The sequence below is a fragment of the Prinia subflava genome, chromosome 6 (assembly GCF_021018805.1).
Source record: "Prinia subflava isolate CZ2003 ecotype Zambia chromosome 6, Cam_Psub_1.2, whole genome shotgun sequence".
NCBI lineage: Eukaryota > Metazoa > Chordata > Aves > Passeriformes > Cisticolidae > Prinia > Prinia subflava.
In genome coordinates this window covers 38,190,279-38,207,554 of record NC_086252.1, presented here as the reverse complement: position 1 = coordinate 38,207,554, position 17,276 = coordinate 38,190,279, and the positions used below count along the sequence as shown (strand labels likewise).

Below are 17,276 nucleotides of genomic sequence, written 5' to 3'. Positions count from 1 at the left end.
CCCATCCCTGTGCCCCCAGGAGCCCCAGCTCAGGGGCTGCAGCTCCAGGAGAACCCATCCCTGTGCCCCCAGGAGCCCCAGCTCAGGGGCTGCAGCTCCACATCCCATCCCTGTGCCCCCAGGAGCCCCAGCTCAGGGGGCTGCAGCTCCACATCCCACCCCTGTGCCCCCAGGAGCCCCAGGCCAGGGGCTGCAGCTCCACATCCCAGCCCCGTGTCCCCAGGAGCCCCAGGCCAGGGGCTGCAGCTCCACATCCCACCCCTGTGCCCCCAGGAGCCCCAGCTCAGGGGCTGCAGCTCCAGGAGAACCCACCCTGGATCCCAGCCCCGATCCCGCTGGGCTCCGGGGCTGAGCCCGGCGCTCCAGGGAGCAGGGATAAATTTGGAGTGGGGATAATGTGCATTATGGATGAGGGAACGTCACCCAGCCTCACGGAGAGGCGCTGGCAGCGCTGCTCCGGGCGGTGCCTGTGCTGAGGGAACGGGGCTCGGTTCCTCCTTCATCCATATGCAAAGCCCCAAATCCTCCTGTGCTCATCCATAGGAAATGAGGGTTATAAATACCTGGCGGTGTTTAGATCTTCCACAAGTTCCTGCTCAGCTCTTCTCAGGGCTTGAACGCTCTCCTGGCAGCCCCATCCCAGCCTGTTCTCCCTGGAGGAACTGCACTTGGAGACGGGGATGTATTTAATTAATGATTTGTCAGCTCGAAAGGAATGCTCAAAAGGGTTTAATTTGTGTGTCCGCTCTGAGGGGCTGGGAGGAGAGGGGTGAACAGCTGGGTCAGTCCCGTTATTTCCCAGTACATGGAGCCATTCCAGGCCAAAGCAGCTCCTCTGGCTGCCCTGGCCAGGCACGGGTGGGAGCCACAGTCAGGGCTGGGGAGAACCCAGACAGTGCCAGGCTGGGGGAGAGCCACTGAGCCAGAGGGGCTCTGATCCCACGGGATGCTCAGGGCCCTGGCACTGCCATGGAGCTGGACTGGCACCCTGAGCTGGGGCTGGGCTGGCACCCCCAGCTGGAGCTGGAGCTGGACTGGCACCCCCAGTTAGTGCTGGGCTCTGGCACCCCCAGTTAGTGCTGGACTGGCACCCCCAGCTGGTGCTGGCAGCTCTGGCTCTGTGGCTGGATTTGGATCCTCCTGTCCATCCCCATTACTGAATTTCTCAAAGAGCCAGATGTGCTCAGCTCTGGAGGGTTCAACACCTCAGAGGGCGTCCAGCAACTCACAGAAAATGGCTTAAAATAACGAGTGAGGCTGCATGGTGGAGTGTGTCTGGAAAAAGCAAAAGGGTTTTAATAAAGAAAGGAAATAACACAAAACAAGGAACAAAGCCGAGCACAGTGCAGGGGCAGGTCCCTCACACCTGCTACAACACCCCAAAAATGCTGAGGAGCCTCATGCTCTCCTGTAAGTATTGGATGGTCTGGGTGGGGTTTTGGCAAACAGCCCAACAGAGAACAGCTACAGAGACCTCTCAGAGTTCTTGTCCTGCCATTCAGCCAATCACTGCCAGCACAGCAGAGAAGTTTCTGGGTCCTTCCCCTTGTGAGAACAGCCAGGGGTGAGTGTTAAACCTGTCCCTGCAAGGAAACCCCTGCTGGGCTCTGAGTTCATTCCCACAGCCCAGGGTCCCACCCTGCCTGCAGAGACCCTCCAGAGCAGCACCCAAACCTCCTGGGGGCCCTGGTGACCTCCCCAGGCGTTCCCTGCCCCGCTGAGCCCCGTCCTGCTGCTCTGGGACCCTCTGGCAGGCAGGGAGGGCAGCGGGCACTGCCTGGAGCTTCATTTCCGTGAGCTGAAGTGTCCTGGGAGTGGGGATAAAACTGGACACGCTGCAGGCTTGGAAACAGAGCAGAGCCCTCCTCCATCTCCATGGAAATCTGGAGCTTTCCCCGCTGTCTGCTCCATCCTTTAGGGTTTCTCTGTGCTCCATCCTTTCGGGTTTCTGTGTTTCTGGCCCCCATCTCTCTCTCTCTACAAGGCCTTTTAAGCACAAACTGTCCAATTAAGAAATGACACCTAAATTATTTGTACTTTTAACCCAATAACCAAACACCCCTGGCTGCAATGTGGATTTTTCTACCCAATCACAAAACACCACCCAGAGCCGTGGAGGAGAAGGTGAAAAAGAAGGACTCAGCCTCTGCCCTAAATCCTCCACCCTGCTTTATATCCATTCCTGTGTTCTAAACCCTCAAACTCTGAGTTTCCCACCCTGTGCCATCACACACTTCTATCCAAACCCCACCCCACAATCCCAGCGCTGTCTCTCAATTTTGGGAGCCTTTTCCAGCCTCAGGTGAGTGCAGGGTTTGCCTGGGGGTCAGTGCTGGGAACCCTCCGTGCCCAGGGTCCAGCACCAGCCCTGTGTCCCCCTGTGCCAGCCCCTGTCCCCCTGTGCCAGCCCCTGTCCCCTGTGCCAGCCCCTCTGCAGAATCCCCTCCCCAGCCTGTGCCAAGCCCTGCTCCCATCCCCGTCCCTCCCTCCTGCCCCTCCTCACTCCCAGATTCCGGGTCTGCCCTGCTCCTGGTGGGATCTGGGCACAAATCCGGTGGGGTCGGAGGCTCCCCAGAGCCTGGGAGGGCTGGGCCCAACCCAAAAATGCAGGCAATGGGCGCTGGAGAGGAACCTGGGATCTTCTCTGGGTGTGCAGGGTTATTATCCCTCAAATTAAAAACAGCCGGTTCCAGCTAATGAGCTCCAGCCCACCCCGTGTGCAGGATGAACTCTGGCGAGATAGAGAGCCTTGGTTAATCCAGTAATTATCAAATGAATGGAATGGTTCCTCGCAGCCTGTAATTTGGTGGTCAGGCAGATAATTGCAGTCCCTGCATAAAGCAGGGGAAATGGGCCTCGGTGGGGATCGGCTCTGGGGCAGCGGCTCCTCCTCTGCCCTGCCCCGCCCCGGCTGCCCTGGGGGCTCTGAGACCCCCGGGCTGAGCTCTGCCCGGCCACAAATCCCCCCGGAGCTCCCTTCTCCAGCCTGAGCCCTTCCCCGGCTCCCTCAGGAGCTCTCCTGCCCCTTCCCAGCTCCCTCAGCTGATCCAGGTGTTTCTGGTTTTGGAGGGGGGAAAAATCCTTAGATTTGGTAATTCCTAAAGACACATTTCCCTGAAAGTTTTGAGAACTGGAAATAGAAAACCATCAAAAAACTGTTTGAAAGGAGAGTCACTCGGTGCTCTGGGCTGGGGAGGGCACAGGAGGGATTTGATGATCCTGGAGGGGGCACAGGATGGATTTGATGATCCTGGAGGGGGCACAGGATGGATTTGTTCCCTGAAGGTCTTTTCCAGCCTCAGGGATTCGGGAATTTTCTGCTGGCTGTGGGCTCAGCAGCAGCTCCAGCCTGGCTCCCCCAGCAGATCCCAGCCCTCCCTGGGGTGCACCCCTCGCCCTCCCTGGGGTGCACCCCTCACCCTCCCTGGGGTGCACCCCTCACCCTCCCTGGGGTGCACCCCTCGCCCTTCCCAGCCCTCCAGCTTTGCCTCCTCCTCGTTCCAAGCCTCGTTTGAAATCCCTGCTGTTCAGGAGCTGCTGGAGTTTTATTTTTCCTTGCACTCTGTGCTTTGACCCAACTGCTTCGGGTTTCATTAAGCAACTGCTGACTTTCCCCTTATTAACATTTGCTGCTGCTTATAAATAAGAAACGAGGTTCTAATAATAATGACTTTCTTTGCTTAATTAAGGCACTCTCATTTAAGGACTGCTGAGTGTTTTTCTGCTTCACGGGTTGTTTTTAACACCTTGCCTTAATGACCCCGGAGGCTGAGGGACGGCCCTCAGGAGGGGGGACATTCCTGGACAAACCGGGGACTCTCTGGGGACCCCACGAGGGGTGACAGTCAGGTGTGACCCGGGGCCCTGCCATTAATGACTTCCAGACGTCTCCAGTGGGGTTTTCAGGGAATATCCGGGAAGAGGCAGGCAAGGAAGCAGAGGCAGGTGATGACAGCAAATACCAGCTCCAATCCAGGCAGGAAAATCCTGGGCTAGAAACGGCTGGATGGGCAAAAATGGGCTGGAGAATTCCTGAGGGAGCTGGGAAGGGGCTGGAGAATTCCTGAGGGAGCTGGGAAGGGGCTCAGCCTGGAGAAAAGGAGCATCCAGAGGGATCTTTTCCCTCTCTGGGATTCCCTGACAGGAGGGGACAGCCGGGGGGATTTGGGCTCTGCTCCAGGGACAGGGACAGGAGGAGAGGGAACGGCCTCAGGCTGGGCCAGGGGAGGGCAGGGGGGATTTTGGGAACATTTCCTGCCCATCCCAGCAAATTCCCACCTTGCTCCTGGTGGGATTTACGTGTGAAGCCCCAGGAGCCTGGGAATGCTGAGCACAAACCTTTCCTGCCCTTTTTCCAGAAGGTTTCCATGGGATCCAGCCGGTCCTGCCAGAGCCCGCAGGTGCCCATCCCTCCCCTCCCCTCTCCCTGCCCACCTGCTCCAAGGTGTGTGCTCGGGCTAAAAAAAGCTCCTTAATTAAACATTCCCTCTGTGCCAGATGGAGCCCGGCTTCCCGGGGCTGGCAGGGATTTGGGAATGCTGGGATGGCACAGGGCACTGCCAGCCCTGCTTTGGGAGGGATTTGGGAATGCTGGGGTGGCACAGGGCACTACCAGCCCTGCTCTGGGAGGGATTTGGCAATGCTGGGATGGCACAGGCACTGCCAGCCCTGCTCTGGAGGGATTTGGGGACACTGGGATGGCACAGGCACTGCCAGCCCTGCTCTGGGAGGGATTTGGGGACACTGGGAATGCACAGGCACTGCCAGCCCTGCTCTGGGAGGGATTTGGGAATGCTGGGGTGGCACAGGCACTGCCAGCCCTGCTCTGGAGGGATTTGGGGACACTGGGATGGCACAGGCACTGCCAGCCCTGCTCTGGGAGGGATTTGGGAATGCTGGGATGGCACAGGCACTGCCAGCCCTGCTCTGGGAGGGATTTGGGAATGCTGGGGTGGCACAGGCACTGCCAGCCCTGCTCTGGGAGGGATTTGGGAATGCTGGGGTGGCACAGGCACTGCCAGCCCTGCTCTGGAGGGATTTGGGAATGCTGGGGTGGCACAGGCACTGCCAGCCCTGCTCTGGGAGGGATTTGGGAATGTTGGGATGGCACAGGGCACTGCCAGCCCTGCTCTGGGAGGGATTTGGGAATGCTAGGATGGCACAGGCACTGCCAGCCCTGCTCTGGGAGGGATTTGGGAATGCTAGGATGGCACAGGCACTGCCAGCCCTGCTGTGCCGGGTCAGGGGTGCCCAGGGACGGGGTGACAGCAGAGCCACCCCCGCGGTTTGAAGGGACATTTGAGGGGAGGGAATTTGGAACACTGCGCTCCCCGGCTGGGCTGGGCGATGCGAGGAGCGCTCCCAGGCCCTCTGGAATGCGCTCCGGGAATTGCAGGCACCGGGAATGGGAATGTCCTTCCCAGGCAAGGTTGTTTCCACGGCAACCGGCGGCATCTCTGGCACCGGGAATGGCTCCGCTCCCAGCGCTGGGAATTCTGCTCTGCTCCTTTCCCTGGAACAAGGGCTGGGAATTATCCCGGAGCTCCAGAACTTTCCTCTCACACGCCCTGGCCCTTGGCTCATGAGAGAATTCAGGAATTCTTCATGGAAAAGCTGCAGCCCCATCCTGCAGTCAGGGGTTGGAGGTGTCTGCTGCTCCTCCCCAGGGGATTTCCTATGGAATAGCCTGGGAGAGCTGGGAATGTTCCCCTGGAGAAGGGAAGGCTCCAGGGAGAGCTCAGAGCCCCTGGCAGGGCCTGAAGGGGCTCCAGGAGAGCTGCAGAGGGACTGGGGACAAGGGCTGGAGGGACAGGACACAGGGAATGGCTCCCAGTGCCAGAGGGCAGGGCTGGGTGGGAGATTGGGAAGGGATTCCTGGCTGGGCTGGAATTCCCAGAGCAGCTGTGGCTGCCCCTGGAGCCCTGGCAGTGCCCAGGGCCAGGCTGGAGCAGCCTGGGACAGCGGGAGGTGCTGGGCTGGATCGGGTTGGGATTTAAGGACTTTTTCAACCCAGACCCGTCTGGGATTCCACACAAAGGATTTTTGGTGATATTTTATGATTTTTTGGGTAAATGAGTTCTCAGTGCTGCTCTCCATCCCTGGGCTGTGATTCCAGTGGGTCCCTGGGGAGCCTTTTATTCCAGCTGGATCCCGAATTCGCTTTCCTTGGGTTGTGCTGCTGAACCATCGCCGGGAATTCCTTTGTACAAACCATGCAAACCCTGACTTGGGATGCAGGACCCAGCCGGGAGTTGGGATCCTCCCAAAAATCGGCGATCCCTGCCCTGTGGGGCAGGGAAAACCCGGGCTGTGGGATGGAGGGAAGGGCAGGACAGAGCACCCGGGCTGCGGGGCAGGGAAAACCCGGGATGTGGGATGGAGGGAAGGGCAGAGCAGCGAACCCGGGCTGCGGGGCAGGGAGGGAAGGGCAGGACAGAGCACCCGGGCTGGGGCAGGGAAGCAGGAGCAGGGAGAGGCCGCCCCTGTGTGCCGGGAGAAGATTCCCTGCAGGAGATCCCTTCCCAAACCCTCTCTCCCTAACGGGAGCCGGCTCCGAGCCCCAGACCGCCGTGGGCTCCAATGACCCGGCGAGTTTAATCACGGGAGGCTGGCCCGGTGGGCCCGAGGGCCCTGCAGCACCCTTGGGTGCCGCTGCCTGTCCCGCTGCCCTTTCCCGGTTTTCCCGAGGCGCTCCGGGATGCAGAGCTCCGTCTCTATGGAAACGGGAGCCGGCGCTGCTCCAGGGATGCGCAAACGCCGGGAAAAGGAACGGGAGGAGGAGAAATGCGGGATGGGGAAGGAGCACTGGGGAAGAGCCCAAATGCACAAATCAGGGCTGGTTTGCCCCAGCAGGGAGGGAAAAGCAGGAGAAATATCGTGGGGTCTGGAGATTTAACTGGCATTTAATATACGGGGAAGGATGGGAGCATTTAAAAGCTTCTGACCCAAAAATGGGTCAGATAACCAGAGCTGGGTGGGAAATGAACACAGGTTTATTTATTCCTTCAGGAAAATGAACGCAGGTTTATTTATTTCTTCAGGAAAATGAACACAGGTTTATTTATTTCTTCAGGAAAATGAACGCAGGTTTATTTATTTCTTCAGGAAAATGAACGCAGGTTTATTTATTTCTTCAGGAAAATGAACACAGGTTTATTTATTTCTTCAGGAAAATGAACACAGGTTTATTTATTTCTTCAGGAAAATGAACACAGGTTTATTTAATTTATTTCTTCAGGAGTATCAGCCCCAGACAGATTGACCTCCCTGCTGTTTTCCCCTCCCTGGGGACAAACCCCAAACGTTTCTTTGGTGGAACCCCCGGGGTTTGATAGATTCATTATTATTGAATAACGAATCTAATTTTTCATTAGAAAATAATTTTTTAAATTTAAAATTAATTTTAATTTTTAAATAATCACTATTAATTAATAATTAAATAATATTATTTGAGGTTTATTATCCCTTAACACATATTATTCATAATTTATTTTTATTATTTATTTTTTATTATTTATTATTTATTCTTATTTATTATTATTACTATTCTTAACAATAGTAATTTTATATTATTGTATTATCATGGCATTATCATTACTATATTTATATAGTGAGTGATATTACATACTCTATTATTTATTTATTATGAACAAATTATATTTATATTTATGTTTATGTTTATATGTATTTGTATTTTATATGGATATTTTTCTGTTGTTATATTTATATTAGCTAATAATAATAATAATATCTTTTTAAATTATTATTATTATTTTGATCCCCAAGTGCTGGTGCCCAACACTAAAATTTCCACTCATAGACCCCACATTTATATTGGGATCTTATATAATCTACTATTTATTTATTATTATCAAATTATATTCATTTTTATATATTTATATTCTTTATTATTAATAATATTTTAAACTATTTGTATTATTATTATTTTGGTCCCCAAGTGCCGGGGGATTTTGGATTTCCAGTAGAATTTCCACTCAGAGCCCCAGTTTGACACTGAATTTCCATTCCAGCCCCCAGAGGAGGCTCTGGCGGGATCTGACAGCCCCTGTGGATCCTGGGCTGGACCTGGAGGATTCCAGTGAAATTCCCACTTTTCCATGGGCAGGAAAGGCCTTTCCTGCACAGACCTGGAAACGCAGCTCAGCCCAGCCCAGGGGTGATTTTTGCTGTGTTTTAGAGCAAAGAAACTTTGATTTTCACCAGCCCCAAAGGTGAGAGGAGGAAATCCAAGAGTTTATTATTGATAATTTTATTAAAGTGACAAAAGCCTTAAAACCGCCCCGGTTTGGGGCAGTTTAACAAAGCTGGAGATAAAGCTGAGCTTTACAGCCTTAACCCAGGACTTGGCTTTGCTGCAGAACCCAAACCAAACTCAACATTTATCCAAGGAGACACCGAATGCCCAAAAACTCTTTAATTTCTTTTATTTCTTTTACTTGAATTGAAATATTTACAATTTCCAGGAGAATCCAAGCGGGAATTCAGCAGGAGAGAACACAGACCGGCTGTGCCATCGATCAATCAATCAATCAATCAGCGTTAATTACAGTCCTTGTTAACGAGCAGAAGCAAGGGCCGGGTTCAGATGTTCACCAATTAATTAAAATGACGTGAGCACACCATAAAAATTAAATATGAACACCAGGAAGTCCCTAAAATAAATAACCATGGACGGTGGCTGTGTTTGTACCTCAGTCCAGCCACAAACCTCGGGAATTCTGCATCCAGAGGGGAGGGTTTGAAATCCAGCCCCTCCAGCACCCAGACTGGGTTCTACCACAGCAATAATTCCCCCAATATTTGCTTTTTTTTTGGCACATTTCCATGTAAAAATCGGAATTTTCCAGGTAATCCCAGCTTCCTGTTTTTATGGCATTAATTGGATTAAGTGAGGCTCCTTTCCCGGTTTTTACCCCACTTCCAGGGGGTGTTCGGAGGGTTTTTTCCAGCTCCAGCTCTTCCCCCTGGAATGTTTTCCATTAAATTTGGGGAGATACCCCTGGGGGACCCCAAATTGCACCTGGGCTGCTGTGCCAGAGTCAGAAAATACAATGGAATAAAATGGAATAGGATAGGAAAAGAGGAAAGAAAATGAGAAACAACAGAAGATAGAATAGAAAACAGAAAATAGAATTAGTATTAGAAATTAAAATCAGAATAGAATTAAAACCAGAATAGAGTTAATACAGACTAGAACAAGACTAGCTCAAGAGTAAGAATAGGAAATAGAATATATTAAGAAGAGAATAAGAATAAAAATAGATCAAGAATAGGAAATAGAGTAAGAGTTGGGATAAAGTAGGATAGAAAATGGAATAAAATAGAACAGAATTAGAATGGAATAGGAATAAAAAATAGACTAAAGAAGAGAATAAAGGATAGAAGAGTAATGGGTTAAGAATATAATAAAATAAAGAATAAGAGGAACAAGAATAAAGAATAAGAATAAAGAATAAGAATAAGAATAAGAATAAAGAATAAGAATAAGAATAAGAATAAGAATAAAGAATAAGAATAAAGAATAAGAATAAAGAATAAGAATAAAGAATAAGAATAAGAATAAAGAATAAGAATAAGAATAAAGAATAAGAATAAAGAATTAAGAATAAGAATAAGAATAAGAATAAGAATAAGAATAAGAATAAGAATAAGAATAAGAATAAGAATAAGAATAAGAATAAGAATAAGAATAAGAATAAGAATAAGAATAAGAATAAGAATAAGAATAAGAATAAGAATAAGAATAAGAATAAGAATAAGAATAAGAATAAGAATAAGAATAAGAACAGATAGAAAACAAGAAGAAGAAGAAGGAGGTGCCCACCCAGGATGTTCCTCTGTGCCCACCCGGCCACGGCCGGAGCACCTGGATGTGACCCGGGTGTCACCCATGGGTGGGCACTGGGAGCCCTGCCCGGCTGCCCCCGGGCACGGAGGGTTCCCAGCACTGACCCCCAGGCAAACCCTGCACTCACCTGAGGCTGGAAAAGGCTCCCAAAATTGAGAGACAGCGCTGGGATTGTGGGGTGGGGTTTGGATAGAAGTGTGTGATGGCACAGGGTGGGAAACTCAGAGTTTGAGGGTTTAGAACACAGGAATGGATATAAAGCAGGGTGGAGGATTTAGGGCACAGGCTGAGTCCTTGTTTTTCACCTTCTCCTCCACAGCTCTGGGTGGTGTTTTGTGATTGGGTAGAAAAGTCCTTATTGTGGGCCAGGAGTGTTGGTTATTGGGATAAAAGTACAAATAATTTAGGTGTCATTTCATAATTGGACAGTTTATCCTTAAAATACCTTGGACAGAGTTAGAGCCATTTTCTACTTTGTCAGCCAGAACTCACAGCCTGTGAGGCTGTAACACAGATAAGGATGAACAAACATCTGAGTCAGATCATGAAATCCGTCTCTCGAGCATTCAATCCCACCTCTGACAGAGAAGAAGATAAAAAGCTACACCTTTCCTACCCCCCATCCCTCCATCTACCCCAAACCCCCTCTGGGGAGCCTCTGGCCCCGAGCACAGCCCAGGGCGTCCCTGGGCACTGCAGCCCTTTGGGTTTTGGGTGCTCCACCACCTCCAGAGCCCACCCTGGATGACCCCAGAGCAGGCGGGCACAGGAAACCCAAACACAACCACGGAGGAACCAACCCCAGGTTCCAACACTCACCGGGTTTGGCTCTCTCTGAGCCCCGGGGCAGCCTCAGCCCAGAGCAAGGTCAAACAGAGCTTTCAGCACAAAAAGCAGCGAGGAACGAGGCCCCGGCTCGGGACCACCTCTCTGCCTGGCAGGGAACTCCAGGCCCAGAGGGACGGGCGGAATTTGGGCTCAGCTTTTGGGGTGCAGCTCCTCCAGCAGAGGAGCCTGCCTGGCACCACGGGCACATTCAGCTTTCTTGGCTGTTTCACCAACAGGAGAAACCAAGCACGTCCTGCTGATTTCCTTCCACATATAAATCACAAAGATTTTATAAAAGTGTTACTAATTGTACCTAAAGTGTGAACTTGAGTCATTTATTTATCACTTTGCTCAGGCTTAAGAACACAAGTTTCTTCTCTAAACAGAGCCTGATGAAATACAGATTTTTTTTTTCCCAGTGGCTTTGACACAGGGAACAACTCCCCCCTCCCAAAAAAAAAAAAAAAAACCAAACCTGAAAGCAAACTAGAAACCAGCAGTGGATTTAAGGCGAGCAGATTTGGTGTGAGGAGTGAACTAAAACACCTCCTTGGAGGAAAAAAAAACCCCACATGCAGCAAACAACTTGGGTGAGCAAATCACGACCCACAGCGGGGGGAAAAAACCCCAAACACTTCCAACTCCAGTTCCACTTACCCTGCGAGTTCCCCGCTCCGTTGTCCCTATTCCCTCGGGAATGCGGGGGCACTGAATGCCCACCCTCGGCGTGGGTTTTGGGATACAGAGTATAAATACAGGAGGAGTCATGCCACGGACGAGATGCAGAGGTTGCACACGGTTATTGCATGCGCTGGGATCCCCCACGCCCGGGACGCGGCCCCGCGGCGCCCCCGCCTCCCGGAGCCCGGCCCGGCTCCCCCGGCCCGGCCCGGCTCCCCCGGCCCGGCCCGGAGCCCCGGCAGCCCCCGGCAGCCCCCGGCAGCCCCCGGCAGCCCCCCGGGATCCCGGCCCGCGCCCTACGTGAAGCGGTCGGAGTTCATCTTGCGCAGCTTGGGCGGGAGGTTCCCCTCCATCCTGCCGCCCCCCGAGAGCTTCTGCAGCTTGGGGGGCAGCTCGGCCACCGACTGGCTCATGGGATCCGACATCATCTTGGTGGTCTTGGCGCCCAGCTTCTCCTCGGAGTTGCCGGGCACCGAGCTGATGCGCTGGAGTTTCATGGGCAGGTCGCCCATGCTGTAGGCCTTCTCCGAGGTGGTGGAGCTCATCCTGAGCAGTTTTTTGGGGAAGTCGTCCCTCCCGGTGATTTTCTGCAGTTTTGAGGGCAGCTTGGTGCCCACCTCGTCGAGCCCATCCAGGCACTCCACGGAGTTGTTCCTCTCCTTGCTGTTGCTGACGGCGGGCGGGATGAGGGGCGAGGACATGAGCAGCATCTCCTCCTGCTCCTTGACGCTGTAGGGCGGCGTGGGCACCTCGAAGGTGGCGTGGAACTGGGAGTAATCCACCTTGAAGAACCCTTCCTCCAGGGAGATCACCGGGAAGAAGCGGTGGCCCCACAGCACCTCGTCCTCCGTGTAGGACGTCCTGGCCTGGCACGTCATCCCTGCAGGGAGAAGGGAGGAAATGTTCCACCAGTCCCGGGAAACCGGGAATGCATGGAAATCCTGGAGCAATCCCATGAAATGGATTTTAGGGGTTTAAATGTATTTAAAATAAAAAAAAAAGCATCGGCCTGGCCTTGTTTGGAGGGAATGATGCACCAGGAGAGGTTTTGTTGGATTTAGGGAAAATTCCTTCGTGGAAAGGGTTGTCCAAGGCGGCGGCAGAGCGCCCGTCCCTGCAGGGATTTCAAAGCCCTGTGGATGTGGCCCTGGGGACACGGGGCAGTGGCACTGCCCGGTGGTTGGACTTGATGGCCTTAAAGGTCTTCTCCTTTTCCCTAAGGGTTCCGTGGTTTTAGGATTCCACAGCTGTTAAATTGTCATTCCCAAGGGGAAAGGAGCCGACATCAGGGGAAGGGGCAGAACTGAGGAATTCCCACCTACATCTTTGCTGGGAAAACCCTTTTTGTGACCCTCCTGAGAGGCGTTTTAAAAGATTTTATTCCATTTTCAGTCTCATATGAAGGGTGAGACGGTGCAGATGTTACAATTCCTGCCATCACAATCAGAAGCTAAACTATTTCCTAATTACAATACATTCATTATAAGCAATTTTTGGCCTACCAGCTTTTGCCACACAATGCTGCTAATGCTTCTAAGCCAATCATCTAAAAATACCCCACGTGGTTTTTGCTACAATGCATCTTCCACAGCTCCATCTCTCCAAAATCTCTGCTCTGTCTGCACGGCCATCGTTTGAGACTTGTTTCCAGTTCCATTTCTCTCCCAGCGATGTCTGTCCCACCCCAGTGTCCTCCAAACTCAGCACCCTTTATCTCGGGGTTTGCCTGCAGAGGCGCAGTGTGAGCTCCTGTCAGGCCTTGGAATCCTCTCCAGATCCATCTCCACACGTTCACAGACCCTGTGTGAAGGTGCTGCTGCCCAGGGACATCGGGGCTACCTGAGAGCCTGGCACTGGAGCAGCAGGAGAGGCCAAATGGGACTTGTCAGATCCTGAAGTGTTCCTAAGTTATTCCATGTTTCCCTCATATCCGTGAATGCACACAAACCCAGCCCCTCATCATTCCAGCCCATCAGCCAGCAGCAAGTCCCACAAAATACATTTATTCCTCCTCAAAGGCCTCCCCAGCAATCTGCTCCCACCTCCACCGCTGCCAGGCTGGGATCCAGCTCCAAAGATTACCAGGGAATAAAATCCAGGACTGAGAGGCACAGCACTGCCCTTCCTCTTCCTCCCACCGTGGAGAAAATTCCCCTCAAGCACCAGCCCTGGCCACCCTGGTGACCCCTGGGGATCAGAGGGAGATGATGCTCATGGATTGCTGGAGGCTTCCAGAAGAAATCCTGGGGTTTTTTAACATTATTATTATTATTTTTTTAACCACCCTCTGCAGAAATCTGTAAATAGAATTACGCTGCCATTTGCTCCTCACGCAGCCAAGTGGAAATGTGACATTTGGATTTCAGGAAGCTCCATCCACCTCTGCAAACACATCCCCTGCCTGCCTCGCCAGGAGCCAGGAGGGAAGGAAAGGAACTCGGGAAGGCGCAGGAAAAACAGCAGCGAGGGGGAGTGGGACGGAATGTGACACACAGCCAGGAAAATTCCAGTTTATCCCACTTCACGCCACTGCTGATGGAATCAGTGTTGTTTTTGCTGCTGATCACAAGACAAAACTCTGTTTCCCACTTTATCTCTTGGGAGGAAAATATGAACCCAGGGATTTTAGCAGGGGATGCTGCTCCCTCTGCCAGGAAGCCTCACGTCTGCAGGAGCACATCCCACAGCCTCACCCAGGACACGTCCTGTGCTCCCCAGGGAATCTCCACCCAGACCCCAGGGGCTCCTGTGGATGAAGGGGAGAGGAAGCAGTCCCGTTCCTGAAGGGTTTAGGAAGATCCTGCAGCTCTGAGAGAGATGGGAATTGGAGCGAGTTCCCATTCCAGCTGCGCCCTTGGCTCTGCAGCTGCCCAGGAGCAGCTCCAGCAGCAGATCCCAGAGCTGCCTCTGTGCCTCAGCCCCGGCCCCGGCTGCACCTCCTTAGGGACTGAGCGTGGGATTCCACATCTGAAACCACGTCCACATCTGCATTCCCATCCACACCTGCATCCATATCCCCATCTCCATCCACATCTGCATCCATATCCCCATCTCCATCCACATCTGCATTCATATCCCCATCTCCATCCACATCTGCATTCATATCCCCATCTCCATCCGCATCTGCATCCATATCCATATCTCCATCCACACCTGCATCCATATCCATATCTCCATCCACATCTGCATCCATATCCACATCTCCATCCACATCTGCATTCCCGTCTCCTTCTGCATCTGCATCCACATCTGAAACCCCATCCACATCTGCATCCAAATCCTCATCTCCATCTGCATCCACACCTCCAGACCCAGATCCATCTGCATTCCCATTCCCATCCCAATTCCCATTCACACTGATTTCCATATCCACACCTGCATTCCCATCCCCGTCAGCATTCCCATCCCAATCCCCTTCTGCATCCACATTCCCACCCCAGGCAATCCCATGGAATGTCCCAAGGGCCATTTCCTGCTCCTGCCTCTCCCAGCAGGTTTTCCAAGGAGGAATGTTATACCCACTATCACCATGGAAAAATGTATCAGCAGAATCCCGGGAAAATCAGCCACAGATTCTGTCTCATTCCCACGTCAGCTCACTGGAGGGAAAAATATTTGCAGGAATATCATTTCAAATCCATTTATCTCCCTCCCCAACAAACCCAAGGGCACAAATTACTTAAGAGCAGCAGGATGAAGAGCAGCAGCCAATATTCCCAACATTCCTGGGGATACGTGTCAGCCAGCAGCCAGTGCTGCCAGGGGCTGCCATGGCCAGGATGGAAATCAATTCCCAGCTTTCCTCCCAGCCCTGCTGCGTTTCCCAGCTTTTCCTTTGTGTTCTGTTCCCTCAGCACCGCCTCAGCCCCAGCTCGGAGCTCTCAGCGTTGCTCTGCTGCTCCACACTTGTATTCCAGCAAGAATCCCGGAATGGTTTGGGTGGGAAGGGACCTTGAAAACCCTCCCACCCCACCCCTCCAGGGACAGCCACAGCTGCTCTGGGAATTCCAGCCCAGCCAGGAATCCCTTCCCAATCTCCCACCCAGCCCTGCCCTCTGGCACTGGGAGCCATTCCCTGTGTCCTGTCCCTCCCTGCCTTGTCCCCAGTCCCTCTGCAGCTCTCCTGGAGCCCCTTCAGGCCCTGCCAGGGCTCTGAGCTCTCCCTGGAGCCTTCCCTTCTCCAGGGGAACATTCCCAGCTCTCCCAGCCTGGCTCCAGAGGGGCTCCATCCTGCACCAGGGCCTGTGTCCCCACCACGCTTCCGAGAAAGCACCAACCCCAAATCCAGGAGTATTTCCATGTTTTCCCCCAGACAGAGCCGGATCACTTGCGTGCTCCCCACCTCTGCCAGCCCTCCTGAAAACCACCCCAGGATTATTTTCCACTCATTTTGCTCATGGATATCCCTCCCTCCCGGCTCCCAGCTCCCAGTTCCTGCTTAGGGCATGGAAGGGTTTCCATTTTTGGAGCCTTCTCCCCCCAGCAGGACCCGCAGCCTCCGCCCCGACCGGGGCCTGCTCCCCTCTTCCCGAGTTCTCCACACAATTGATATTCATTTGCAGGATGAATTCCCAGTTCTGGCTTGGGAGCAAACAGGCTGCCTGCAGTGGAGTTATTTATGATGGAATTAAGCAGTTTGTCAAAGGAAAAGGCTTTGGAGCGTTTTGTTCCCAGCTCAGCCTCCCTCACCAAGGGCTCTGGGAGCAGCAAAGCTCTGCCTGCACACAAACCCCACCTGAACGGCTACAACAATGCACAGACCCCAGGAAATATCCCAGAATATCCAATAAACCCCCTCTCCATCGTTTCAGACACAAGGAATGTTCTTCCTGCACATGGGGAATCCAGAGGGGCTGGGGCAGCCCCAGAAGTGCCCAAGGCCACTCGGATGGGGCTGGGAGCGACCTGGGCTGGTGGAAGGTGCCCCATCCACCCAATTAAGGATGATCCTTTAATTTCCCTTCCAATCCCAGCCATTCCATGATTCTGTGACTCACTGCCAGCCCAGCTCAGAGCTGCGTCCCCAGATTAATGAGGGGGCAGATGGAGGCCAAAAAAAACCCATAAATAAAGGCTTTGACTAATTCCACCCTCTAATAATCCTCCAATGACTTCCAAATTTCCAAAGGACCCAGATGGAGCCGGCTGATTTCTAGAGCTCGTCATAAATTGCCTTGAAAAGGATCCCAGCCCTGTTATTTATCCCATTTGAGCCCTGAGGTTGGAGGTTGGCCGCTGCCTGGGAAATCACGGATCATTAATCAGCTTTTAACAGCCCCCCCTGCCCTGGGAGAGGCCTCAGGAGCAATTCTGGCACCCAAAGGTTCCCTGGCTCTGTCCCTCTCCAAAGGAATGGCAGGAATTTCACCTTTGGAATGGAGTTTGCTGAACACAGGGACACGGAGTGTCCTTCCCATGGGGAAGAGTTCATCTTCATCAGTGGGGAAAGAGGGAATTCATTAGGAATTAATTGGGAATTAACAGCGATCCAGCAGCACGTGGTCCCAATGGCCACAAAAAGGGCAACTCTGTGTCCTAGCATGGGGAGGAAGAGGAATCTCCAGCAGGAATTCCTGTCCAAAATGCACCAATATCCTTCTTTTTGTCAGGTTTTTAACCTTTCCCTTAGGAAGAGCAGGTTCAAACCCCAGGGGTTCCACCCTGTACATTTTAGGGGGGTTGATCTGCCTTAAACCTGCAGATTTTCTGTAAAATCTCCAAAACACCAGGAAAAAATTAATCCCGCAGCAAAGCCTGATGAATTTCTGATAACTGAGCCAATTCAGAATGGTAATTTAAGAAGCCTGATTAGCACTTGGTGTGAAATCACACAGCGCTGACCCTCGGCCCCTGCAGGACTGAGGGAGGATTTGCTGGGCAGGGAAAACGATTCCCACAG

At 52.5% G+C, this 17,276-nt stretch overlaps 1 protein-coding gene across 1 annotated transcript in view; it reads right to left on the bottom strand.

The window, feature by feature from the left end:
* Positions 1-11,015: 11,015 nt before the first annotated feature.
* KCNJ3 (potassium inwardly rectifying channel subfamily J member 3) overlaps positions 11,016-17,276 on the bottom strand; it is a 30,499-nt gene continuing 24,238 nt past the window's right edge. The window contains exon 3 of the mRNA XM_063401067.1: positions 11,016-12,257. Within this exon, the coding sequence (XP_063257137.1) occupies positions 11,674-12,257 (584 nt within the window). The 3' untranslated portion in view covers positions 11,016-11,673. The remainder of the gene's footprint in view (positions 12,258-17,276) is intronic.